This window comes from Blennius ocellaris (assembly GCF_963422515.1).
Source record: "Blennius ocellaris genome assembly, chromosome: 22".
NCBI classification, from domain to species: Eukaryota; Metazoa; Chordata; class Actinopteri; order Blenniiformes; family Blenniidae; genus Blennius; species Blennius ocellaris.
In genome coordinates this window covers 21,323,495-21,335,953 of record NC_137671.1, presented here as the reverse complement: position 1 = coordinate 21,335,953, position 12,459 = coordinate 21,323,495, and the positions used below count along the sequence as shown (strand labels likewise).

The 12,459-nt window shown below is 49.2% G+C and overlaps 1 protein-coding gene across 1 annotated transcript in view; it reads right to left on the bottom strand.

Moving 5' to 3' along the window:
* Nucleotides 1-276: 276 nt before the first annotated feature.
* The window catches only part of tmem178bb (transmembrane protein 178Bb), a gene marked incomplete at both ends in the record, with an annotated part of 126,746 nt that continues 114,563 nt past the window's right edge, over nt 277-12,459 (bottom strand). Inside the window, 2 exons of the mRNA XM_080518106.1 lie at nt 277-527; nt 10,058-10,195. Coding sequence (XP_080374232.1) covers nt 277-527; nt 10,058-10,195 — 389 coding nt within the window. The remainder of the gene's footprint in view (nt 528-10,057; nt 10,196-12,459) is intronic.

Sequence of the window (12,459 nt, the reverse complement as noted above, 5' to 3'; positions counted from 1 at the left end):
CTTTATTCTTCCTTCAGTCCTCTGCAGTCGCTCAGTCCTTTGCTGCATCTTCTCCACAACAACAAAACAATCACAACTTTTCATTTTTCATAATATTTCTTTTAGTCTGTCAGTTTTTTCTTGAATTTTCAAGACAGCAGATCATCAAGACACCCATTTTAGACACACACACACACAAACACACACACACACACGCACGCGCGCACACACACACACACACACACAAATTAAAAAACAGAGAGCAGATGAGTGGAAGGAGAAGAGGAGGAGGAGTCTTTAGCAGACGGTGCCGTTCTCCTGTCTGGACTTGGGGCAGGTGGACCGGGGTATTGGCTGCACGGAAGGGGCCAGGGTACAGAAGAAGCCTGCGATGAGGGTGAGGCCCAGACCCCCCCAAGCACAGAACATGGACCAGCCGTAGCCGTGGCCGATGTCGTCGGGCAGGCCGTAGAGGTACCGCGGGTAACGAGACAGCTCGAAGTTGATTCCAGCGACACAGGTGCAGAGAGAGATGATACAGAAGGTTCCTGAAACACGACAAAAGCCAAAATAGATGATGAGATGAGATTAAAGAGTCCATATTATCCAAAATGTACTTTCTAATGGTTTTCTAAGAGTAATACTTGGGGATGAGGGCCAGAAGTGACGAAAGTCTGTCATCCCTCTCCCTTCTTCCACTTCTTGGTGGACAATCACTCCCATGCGAAATTGGCCCTCTACTAAGTCATAGAGGGCAATGACCAATCACAGTCATGGTAGGCTCTTCTTTGACCCTCCTACCGGTCATGCAGCGCTGCCTTGCTAAGAATAGCAATTGCTCTCAAGGAGTGGAGAAGTCTGTTTTTCCTCCCTTCATCTGGCCTGACAATGCCTGGATCTGGTCGTGCCTCAACGACAAACGTGGAGCTGTAAGCTATTTGATTTTGTTATGTTTCACTGTGCAGGTGTACTTAGCATGGTTGCCTGTTGAAATGTCCCTGAAGCATTACCACTGGAGCTAGCGTAGCTCAATGAATGTTGCTAAGTTTGTGTCCTTGGATAATATGCAGGATAATTAATATCAGCAGACGGTCAACATGAGATGTGTGACATGCTGCTTAAAAAGTGTTCTAAGTTGCATGCAGAGCAATTGGCTGAATAAATTCAGAATAATGTGAAAAACAGTTAGCCTTACAGTTAACAGGAGCTAGCATTGGCTGCTTGGTAGTAACTAACAAAACTTGGGACTAACATAAGTCACATATTCAAACACATAATACGTTTAAGTAATCATCCTGACATGATCAGTCTGAACTTTTTCAGGAGCTTCTCTTCCTTGGTCACATTCTGATTCAAACTGGTTTAGTCTGGTCTGCATTTGGAGCAATTAAAGTTTGAGTACAATGTTTTTGACATAAGAGACCATCGTGAATATGAGACTTTTAAAACAGAAGATCAAGTTTTGTCTTTATTTTCACAGATGCTGCGCCAGCAGCATCACATTTCAACCATGATATACTTCCAACACTTCTGTGATCATCTGACAGTCTCTGTTGTTGGATGAAATGTAGAAATGTTACCAAATATTGTACCTGATAAATAAAGAGTGAAACCACAGCTTCTCCCACAGTGTGTGTGTGTGTGTGTGTGTGTGTGTGTGTGTGTGTGTGTGTGTGTGTGTGTGTGTGTGTGTGTGTGTGTGTGTGTGTGTGTGTGTGTGTGTGTGTGTGTGTGTGTGTGTGTGTGTGTGTGTGTGTGTGTGTGTACTTCATGGTCCTCGAACAACACCTTGAAGTTATTACATAATTTACCACATAGGACATTTAGATTAAAGATGTAACAATCATTTCAAAACATGTTGCTTGTAAAAAAGAAAGTGTTTCATATTTCTGGAAAAAAAAACAAAGCAAATCTAAATCTTGTAGAAAGTTGAAAGTGATTCAAAAGTCTTTCGTAATGGATTTTTTTTCGTTGCTTTTTTTACTCAATGAAATTCTGCCTTCTGCTTCTTCTATGAGGAGCTGAGAAGCAGAATATTCCAGCACTTTTCCACACAGTCTGTCTTCGTGTTGTTCTCTCTGTTTCCTGTTCTGTGTCCTCGTCCTGTGTCCTCGTCCTGTCCTGTGTCCTCATCCTGTCCTGTGTCCTCGTCTTGTTCTGTGTCCTCGTCTTGTCCTGTGTCCTCATCCTGTCCTGTGTCCTCGTCTTGTTCTGTGTCCTCGTCCTGTCCTGTGTCCTCGTCTTGTTCTGTGTCCTCGTCCTGTCCTGTGTCCTCGTCCTGTCCTGTGTCCTCATCTTGTCCTGTGTCCTCGTCCTGTCCTGTCAAGAGGTGGGGGAGCCGGACTCGGATTTTGTGTGATGGTTTACCCTCAGGCTGCTTTCACTGTGATTTGCATCCACAGACTGACCCAGCCTATTTCCTACTGCTTTATTACCAAGCTCCATAATTGACTTTTTAATTGCCAGTTCATTGTACAACTGTCGGGCACAGCACTAATCCAGGGCTCATCATAATGGAGCGAGCAACTGCTTCTTCTCCAGGGTAGTGGTCCTCTCCAGGGCGGTGGTCCTCTCCAGGGTAGTGGTCCTCTCCAGGCTGGTCCTCTCCAGGGTGGTGGTCCTCCCCAGGGTAGTGGTCCTCTCCAGGCTGGTCCTCTCCAGCGTAGTGGTCCTCTCCAGGGTGGTGGTCCTCTCCAGGGTAGTGGTCCTCTCCAGGGCGGTGGTCCTCTCCAGGGTGGTGGTCCTCTCCAGGGTGGTGGTCCTCTCCAGGGCGGTGGTCCTCTCCAGGGTAGTGGTCCTCTCCAGGGTGGTGGTCCTCCCCAGGGTAGTGGTCCTCTCCAGGCTGGTCCTCTCCAGCGTAGTGGTCCTCTCCAGGGTGGTGGTCCTCTCCAGGGCGGTGGTCCTCTCCAGGGTGGTCCTCTCCAGGGTAGTGGTCCTCTCCAGGGTAGTGGTCCTCTCCAGGGCGGTGGTCCTCTCCAGGGTAGTGGTCCTCTCCAGGCTGGTCCTCTCCAGGGTGGTGGTCCTCCCCAGGGTAGTGGTCCTCTCCAGGCTGGTCCTCTCCAGCGTAGTGGTCCTCTCCAGGGTGGTGGTCCTCTCCAGGGTGGTCCTCTCCAGGGTAGTGGTCCTCTCCAGGGCGGTGGTCCTCTCCAGGGTGGTGGTCCTCTCCAGGGTGGTGGTCCTCTCCAGGGCGGTGGTCCTCTCCAGGCTGGTAGTCCTCTCCAGGGTGGTCCTCTCCAGGGTAGTTTTCCTCCCCAGGGCAGTGGTCCTCTCCAGGGTGGTCCTCTCCAGGGTAGTTTTCCTCCCCAGGGCAGTGGTCCTCTCCAGCATAGTGGTCCTCTCCAGGGTGGTGGTCCTCCCCAGGGCTGTGGTCCTCTCCAGCGTAGTGGTCCTCTCCAGGGTGGTGGTCCTCTCCAGGGTAGTGGTCCTCTCCAGGGCGGTGGTCCTCTCCAGGGTGGTGGTCCTCTCCAGGGTGGTGGTCCTCTCCAGGGCGGTGGTCCTCTCCAGGGTGGTCCTCTCCAGGCTGGTGGTCCTCTCCAGGGTGGTCCTCTCCAGGGTAGTGGTCCTCTCCAGGGCGGTGGTCCTCTCCAGGGTGGTCCTCTCCAGGGTGGTGGACCTCTCCAGGGTGGTCCTCTCCAGGCTGGTGGTCCTCTCCAGGGTGGTCCTCTCCAGGGTGGTGGTCCTCTCCAGGGTGGTGGTCCTCTCCAGGGCGGTGGTCCTCTCCAGGGTCACCCCCTTTGATGAGCCCCAGGATGGTGGTGTCATCAGTGTATTTGATGATGATGGAGCTGTCCTGGGTGGAGACAGTCATGTGTGTACAGGGTAAAGACTTTGGGGCTGAGGCAGCAGCCCTGTGGTGATCCGGTGCCAACTGTGATCTCAGTTGAGGTTACAGGTGGAAGTGGGGATTCCAAGGTCTGCCAGCTTCACGATCAGTCTGCCTGGGCAGATGGTATTAAATGCAGAGCTGTAGTCCAGGAAGAGCATCCTGGTTTACGCTCTGCTACTGTCCAGGTGCTGCAGGGTGCAGTGGAGGGCTAATGCCACTGCGTCGTCCACTGATCAGTTGGGGCAGTAGGCAAACTGGAGGGGGTCGACAGTGTCTGGAACCATGTTGTTGATGTGGGTGAGAATTAATTTTTCTAGGCACTTCATGGCGACTGATGTGAGTGCCACTGGCCTGAAGTCGTTTAGGGTGGGTGTGTCTGGTCTTTTGGGGACTGGTATTATGGTAGAGGTTTTGAAGATGCGGGGGACAACAGCGTGGGAGAGTAATGTGTTAAAGATGTCAGTATACAGACCAGCTAGTTGTTCACCACAGGCCTTCAGTACTCGGGGAGACACATTGCCGGGTCCCGCCGCCTTGTGGGGGTTCACCTTCTTCAGAGCCTACAGGACCTGTGTGTAGGTGTCCTGATAGGCAGAGCCCGTGGGGTCACAGGGGGTTTTGAGGCTGTGTCTGTATTCAGCTTGTCAAAACTCATGTAGAAATTGTTCAGATTGTCTGGGAGGGTGATGTCCCGGCGGTCTGTGGCTGTTGTGGTCCTCCTGTAGTTAGTGACAGACTGGATTCCCTGCCACATGCTGTGTGTGTTGTGGTGGAGGTAGTAGCCTTCAAGCTTTTGGGAGTGGGCCCTTTTTGCTGCTCTGATGGACTTCTGCAGGTCGGATCGGGCTCTCTTGTACTCCTCGCGGTTTCCTGACTTGAAGGCCTCCCGCCTATTCCTTAGTTTCTGCTTTATGTCTCGATTAAACCAGGGTTTCGGATTGGGGAGCATACATACAGTTCTGGGGGAATCAGCTGATGATGAATACATTCTCTGGGTATTCATGGACGTCGTTTGTAGCCTTTTTGAAGGTGCTCCAGTCTGTGGCCTTTAAACAGCCCTGCAGGCTAGCTTGAGCCTTTTGTTATTAACCGGTTTGAGCCGGATCGCCAAGTGATCAGACTTTCCAAAGTGGGTTTGTAGTTCAGCTGAAAATGCATTCTTGATGTTGCTGTAGCAGTGATCCAGTATTTTGTTTTCCCTGGTGGGAAAGTTCACAACCTAGTGGAGTTTAGGCATGGTTTTCAGAAGATTACAGTGGTTGAAATCATACACAACAATCGTACACAACAATCACAATGATGCACTGCAGTTCTCTGGGCAAATAAAATGGTCTCAGTCTCAAAGTACGATATTCCACGTTTTCAGAGCAGGATATTGAGATGATCTTACAGTCAGTACACCAGGAGTGTTTGATCAGGGCAGCCGTTCCTCCTCCGCGGATTTTGCCGCTCTGTGCAGCGCTGCGGTCCTCTCTAAAGAGCATGTAGCCGGCTGGTACTACTGCCTCATCCGGTATCCTCTCCTGGAGTCATGTTTCACAGAAGCACAGCATGGAGCAATCCTGTATGTCCCTCTCGGTGTAGAGATCCTGGTGTGAAGCGCATCCATTATATTTGCTAGCAACTGGATGTTTGCAAATAATATGATCGGGAGGGTTAGCCTTCCGTTGCTAACCAATCACCGGAGCTTTCGGTTCGTTCCTCTCCGTCTGTCGTGCCTGCACTTAATCCTGTTGTTCTCAGGGGAGCTCCCTGAGCAACTGGACTTGGAGAGTTCAGCGACGTCGCACTCTAGTGAGCGCCGTCTTAGATTTCTCTCCAGGCTGGTGGTCCTCGCCAATGTGGTGTTCCTCTCCAGGGTGGTGGTCCTCTCCAGGGTGGTGGTCCTCTCTATGGTAGTGGTGCACTCCAGGGTGGTGTTCCTCTCCAAGGTAGTGGTCCTCTCCAAGATGGTGGTCCTCTCCAAGGTGGTGTTCCTCTCCAGGGTGGTGGTCCTCTCCAGGGTGGTGTTCCTCTCCAAGGTAGTGGTCCTCTCCAAGATGGTGGTCCTCTCCAAGGTGGTGTTCCTCTCCAGGGTGGTGGTCCTCTCCAGGGTGGTGGTCCTCTCCAAGGTGGTGTTCCTCTCCAAGGTGGTGTTCCTCTCCAGGGTGGTGGTCCTCTCCAGGGTGGTGTTCCTCTCCAGGGTGGTGGTCCTCTTCAGGGTGGTGGTCCTCTCCAGGGTGGTGTTCCTCTCCAGGGTGGTGGTCCTCTTCAGGGGGGTGTTCCTCTCCTGCTGGTACTTATTTAACCTTTGACCTCCTGCTGGTACATGTTTAACCTTTGACCTCCTGCTGGTACATATTTAACCTTTGACCTCCTGCTGGTACATGTTCAACCTTTAACCTCCTGCTGGTACATATTTAACATTTGACCTCCTGCTGGTACATATTTAACCTTTGACCTCCTGCTGGTACATATATAACCTTTAACCTCCTGCTGGTACATATTTAACCTTTGACCTCCTGCTGGTACATGTTCAACCTTTAATCTCCTGCTGCTACATGTTCAACCTTTAACCCTCTGGGGCCTGAAGCATTTTGTGCCGTTTTTCACTACAATTGATTTTTCCTTTATATCTCAGATATAAAATTCTTAAACCTTGCCTTTTTTGGTGTCATTTTGTTCAGGACAACCTCATAAATGTATTTCTGAAGTATTTTCATCACTTTGGCATACTGTATTAAAACAGTGGATCTAAAAACACCATAAAATTACAAATTCAGGTGGTAAAAACATAGATTTATTGACTATAAAATTCACAGACATGGTTAACGAATCATTTTGTTTACTTGTAAAGTAAATCTAAACTATAATTAACTAAAATGTATCAAAACAGGACTGAAAAAACAATTATATACAGATATTTACAGTGAAATAGAAGCACTGCCTCAGGCGTTTTTGTAAAACTATTTGCAAAAGGTCACACATATAATGTCAGGAGAAGACAAATGATTTGTCCACTCAAAAAAACAGACTCTGTGCAACACAACACAGAGGGGCACATCACACATGGCATTTCCATGAAGTGTTTTTCCTTTTCTTGTGTTCCTGCAGGCAATTTTTACATTTTAGCCTTTGGCTGTTGTGGTGGAGCTGGAATGATGGGGACAGGGGTGGGGGACAGCTGTCCTGGTCTGGGGGACACCTCTCTCCTCTCTAACAAAAATAAGCTGAGGTCTTCAATATTGTCATCAGAATCACTCTCAAACTCAGTGTCAGACTCGATGCTCTGCTCCTTCAAAAAAAAAAAAAAAGTCGGAGCGCCTGATTGACGTTCATAAGGCGCGTCATTGTTTTGATAGAAAAAAAAAAGAGTTCACTTGAAACTAAAAAACACTCTAATCTCACTCACTACACACTCACTACACACTCACTACACACTCACTACACACTCACTACACACTCACTACACACTCACTACACACTCACTACACACTCACTAAAAGGTCAAATCATGATAATAGTCACTTTTTCTCTGATATAAATCTCAACTCACTCTCGCTGTCTCCGTCTCTCTGTTTACTTTTTCACGGGTGAACTAAACAAAATGACACCTCCCACTATGGAAACTTTTGATTGGACATGGGCTCTTCTTCTCAACCAATGAGTGAAAGGTATACTGGCACATTACAAGTGTTTTTTTTTGCTGCTCAGTTACTTTCACTTTCACTCCTGACCGGTCTTCTGCACCTAAAATGTCGCGGAAAAACACGGACACAGTTTTCCTCATATCTCCGCTTTTATTTGGGCGATCAACATCATTTAAAAACGAGCTTGTAGTTTTATATCTGCACTTTCGACACGGATTGAAACACTGGACCAGATGACGCTGTGCTGTGACACTACTGCCTTTTCAAACGGTCATGTGATTTTGACGCTGCAGAGCGTCAATCGGCCCCAGAGGGTTAATCTCCTGCTGGTACATATTTAACCTTTAACCTCCTGCTGGTACATATTTAACCTTTGACCTCCTGCTGGTACATGTTCAACCTTTAATCTCCTGCTGGTAGATGTTCAACCTTTAATCTCCTGCTGGTACATATTTAACCTTTAACCTCCTGCTGGTACATATTTAACCATTGACCTCCTGCTGATCAGTGTTGGAGTAATGGCATTTAAATATAACGGCGTTACTAACAGAGTTACTTTACCAGTAACGGAGTAATCTAATGAATTACTTTCACGGCTGAGGCAACGCCGTTCCCGTTACTTGACATGTAGCGGCCCGTTACGTTGGGTAAAGCAGTCTCATCAGCCTCGGCTTCCTCACACTAGTTTCTGTGTAGTGACTGAGTCACAGCAGAGGACAGGGAGAGAACAACACATTTCTGCTGGCTAAAGACTAAAGTGGGCGGAGCCTCTGCAAACGCTGAGCCCATGTATGCTTTGTTTGCTTCAAAACAACAGGAGACAACGATGGCGACGGATAGGAGCAGCTCATAGACAACATTTTCAGGCTGGAAGTACCGACACTACTTTTCATTTATTGAAACAAAAGGAACAAATTTAAACGTAAGATGCACCCTGTGTCCTGGAAAGAAGGTATTGTCTACGTCCACGTGCAGTAACTGTAATTTAATGGATCATTTGTCATGGTGTCGTGACTCTATTGCCCTCGTTGCTGCTCTAAACCCAAGCGAGAGCCCCAGTGATGAAGCCACGCCATTAAAACTGACCAAACTTGATTTTACGAGCCTGAAACTAGTTACCGTATTTTCCGCACTATAAGGTGCACCGGATTATTAGGCACACCTACATTGATTGACATAATTTACAACTTTGTTCATATATAAGGCACACCGCATTATAAGGCACATGTAATAGACCAGTGGTCAGCAACCTTTATAGCTCAAAGCCATTAGGTTACATTTTCCACTGATTCTAACACCCAGAGAGGTGCACACACTTTATTTTGATAGTCCTACCTGCAGCCTATGCCAGGAGGACACTACACACAAAACCTTCTTCACTGCTGGTTGACAACTTACAACTACCGGTAATAAACTAAACTATATGAACTAAGCAACAAAAACACAACACAACACAATTATTACCGACACCACAAACCAAATATAACCCCCAATAATTGCATTTAAAACACCACAAACAGAAACTCCCATAATTCATTGCAGCTATCGGCTGCACTGAGGAGCTCAGGATGCAAGGCATGATGGGAATTCATGTTTTGTGTTGTTGGACGTTATTGTGGGCTGTTGTTGGGCTTGGTGTTGTGTTGATTGTGTTTATGTGTTTTTGTTCCCCAGTTTAGGGAGTAATTATTTCATCTAGTTTATTTTGGTTTGTTAGAATGTTGGTGTTCAACCATGAGTGATGAATGTGTTGTGTGGAGTGTCGTCCGCTCTGAAGATCCAGTTGCGAAGTTAGAGTTGTCAAAATAAAAGCTTCTGGTTGTTCAGCTGTCAAATAGCAGTCTCAAGTAGAGCAATTCTTCCATATATAAGGCGCACCGGGTTATAAGGCACACTGGCAGCTTTTGAGAAAATTTGAGGCATTTAGGTGCCTTATAGTGCGAAAAATACGGTACTTGTGCAGAGCTGAGCACATTGATAGCAGGTTATGTGGTAGAAAACATGTAGCCATTGTCCACAGTAGAATCTGAGTCATTTAGAGCTCTGGTTAATAAGAACCCAGCAGGAGCAGGAGCCCCCTGAGTTACCAACTCAATTACTTTTTGGGAGAAGTAACTATAACTAAATACTTTTTTAAGTCTTGTGCCCAACACTGCTGCTGATACATATTAAACCTGTGAGTGTGTTTAACCAAGTGAGTGTGCAGAGACTGTGTGTGTGTGTGTGTGTGTGTGTGTGTGTGTGTGTGTGTGTGTGTGTGTGTGTGTGTGTGTGTGTGTGTGTGTGTGTGTGTGTGTGTGTGTGTGTGTGTGTGTGTGTGTGCGCGTGCGTGCGTGCGTGCGTGCGTGTCCGTTTGGAGGACAATGAAGGAGTGACCCAGTTCTGGAAAGTGATACAGCGGCTTTACAAAATATTTGAAGCTCATCTTCCTTTCCTACAGAACTCTACAGTGACTTAGAGAAGTAACTTTAATCTGATTACTGGTGTGAAAATAGCAACATCTTCTATTTTTTGTTACTGAAAAAGGGGTCATATGAGAGTAACAAGTTACAAATGAATGAATTTCCGGCATCACTGTTGACAACATATATCAAGGATTGCATTTTGATGTATTGAAACTCACCTCCCATGAGGAAGAGCAGGCCGGCCACATACTGCATCAGGCCTCGGTCCCAACAGCAGCCCAGCACCCCGATGATCCAGCCAAACAGGATGATGGCCACAGCCATGCCCATGAAGCCGGCCGTCATCCTCCGCAAGTCTGGGCCAACACAGCAGAGAGCAGCGTGAGAGGAGAGTGGGAGGAGAGTGGGAGGAGAGTGAGGGGAGAGTGGGAGGAGAGTGGGAGGAGAGTGGGAGGAGAGTGAGGGGAGAGTGGGAGGAGAGTGACGGGAGAGTGGGAGGAGAGTGAGGGGAGAGTGAGAGGAGAGTGGGAGGAGAGTGAGGGGAGAGTGAGAGGAGAGTGACGGGAAAGTGAGAGGAGAGTGGGAGGAGAGTGAGGGGTGAGTGAGAGGAGAGTGGGAGGAGAGTGAGGGGTGAGTGAGAGGAGAGTGAGGGGAGAGTGAGAGGAGAGTGGGAGGAGAGTGGGAGGAGAGTGAGGGGAGAGTGAGAGGAGAGTGAGAGGAGAGTGACGGGAAAGTGAGAGGAGAGTGATGGGAGAGTGAGGGGAGAGTGGGAGGAGAGTGAGGGGTGAGTGAGGGGAGAGTGGGAGGAGAGTGAGGGGAGAGTGGGAGGAGAGTGGGAGGAGAGTGAGGGGAGAGTGAGAGGAGAGTGGGAGGAGAGTGAGGGGAGAGTGAGGGGAGAGTGAGAGGAGAGTGGGAGGAGAGTGAGGGGAGAGTGGGAGGAGAGTGAGAGGAGAGTGACGGGAAAGTGAGAGGAGAGTGATGGGAGAGTGAGGGGAGAGTGGGAGGAGAGTGAGGGGTGAGTGAGGGGTGAGTGAGGGGAGAGTGGGAGGAGAGTGGGAGGAGAGTGAGGGGAGAGTGGGAGGAGAGTGAGGGGTGAGTGAGGGGAGAGTGGGAGGAGAGTGAGGGGAGAGTGGGAGGAGAGTGGGAGGAGAGTGAGGGGAGAGTGAGAGGAGAGTGGGAGGAGAGTGAGGGGAGAGTGAGGGGAGAGTGAGAGGAGAGTGGGAGGAGAGTGAGGGGAGAGTGGGAGGAGAGTGAGAGGAGAGTGACGGGAAAGTGAGAGGAGAGTGATGGGAGAGTGAGGGGAGAGTGGGAGGAGAGTGAGGGGTGAGTGAGGGGTGAGTGAGGGGAGAGTGGGAGGAGAGTGGGAGGAGAGTGAGGGGAGAGTGGGAGGAGAGTGAGGGGAGAGTGAGAGGAGAGTGGGAGGAGAGTGAGGGGAGAGTGAGGGGAGAGTGAGAGGAGAGTGGGAGGAGAGTGAGGGGAGAGTGAGAGGAGAGTGGGAGGAGAGTGAGGGGAGAGTGAGGGGAGAGTGGGAGGAGAGTGAGGGGAGAGTGGGAGGAGAGTGAGGGGAGAGTGGGAGGAGAGTGAGGGGAGAGTGGGAGGAGAGTGAGGGGAGAGTGAGGGGAGAGTGAGAGGAGAGTGAGGGGAGAGTGAGAGGAGAGTGACGGGAGAGGAGAGGAGAGGAGATTGAGAGGAGAGGAGAGTGAGAGGAGAGTGAGGGGAGAGTGAGAGGAGCAGGACAGGAAAGACAATCACTCTGAGGGGAAGCAGACCCCTCATAAAGTCCCACTGAAGCTGAGGAACAGCAGCGGTAGGAGGAAGTGATCTGTTTGTAGTGATCATGTGACGCTGAAACACATCAGGCAGCATTTCAACATGTTGAAGTGGGAAAAGCTGGAGTTTCAGGAATATCCTGAGTTTAATAACAAATGGGTGGTCAGAGCATGTCTTGACTGCAGCTCCTGTGAAGTGCTCAGGGTGTGTGTGTGCGTGTGTGTGCGTGTGTGCGTGTGTGTGTGTGCGTGTGCGTGCGTGCGCGCGCGTGCGTGTGTGTGTGTGAGTGTGTGTGTGTGTTTCTTCTTTTAGTGCTGTAATGCCCCTGGTGATGGTAATGTGTAAGAGGGGTAATATAAATACACAGTACTTCCTATGTGACTACTGGGAGGCCATCCTGAGCCCTGATCCAGCAGTTGGAGGTTTGCAACAATGACAGCAGACGGTAAAACAGTATGGTAAGGTTGGTGAGGCCTCCTGCTGTGACAGGAATCTGTCTTCACAAGGATTAGTGCAGCAGAGCTTGCTTCCACATCAAAAGACTGCGGTGGGAAATGAACACGGTTATTTACTGAGCTCTGATCTTGTTGGTTTTGAGTTCCAGCTCAGTGTTTTTCTTCCTCTTCTTCTTTCTTTCTTTATTGAATAGAGCGGGAGCTAAAGAGCACAGTGACGGACTGCTCACCTGTCCAGGTGTCGTCGACCTTCACCCATTGTTATCTGGGATCAGATCCACCAGAACAACACAGTGTCAAAGATGGATGTGGGTATTTCACAGGCTGAAGACCTTCCCACACACACTTGTCAGTCAGTTGGTGACACATACTGAAGGGTGCACAGCTTCTCTCTC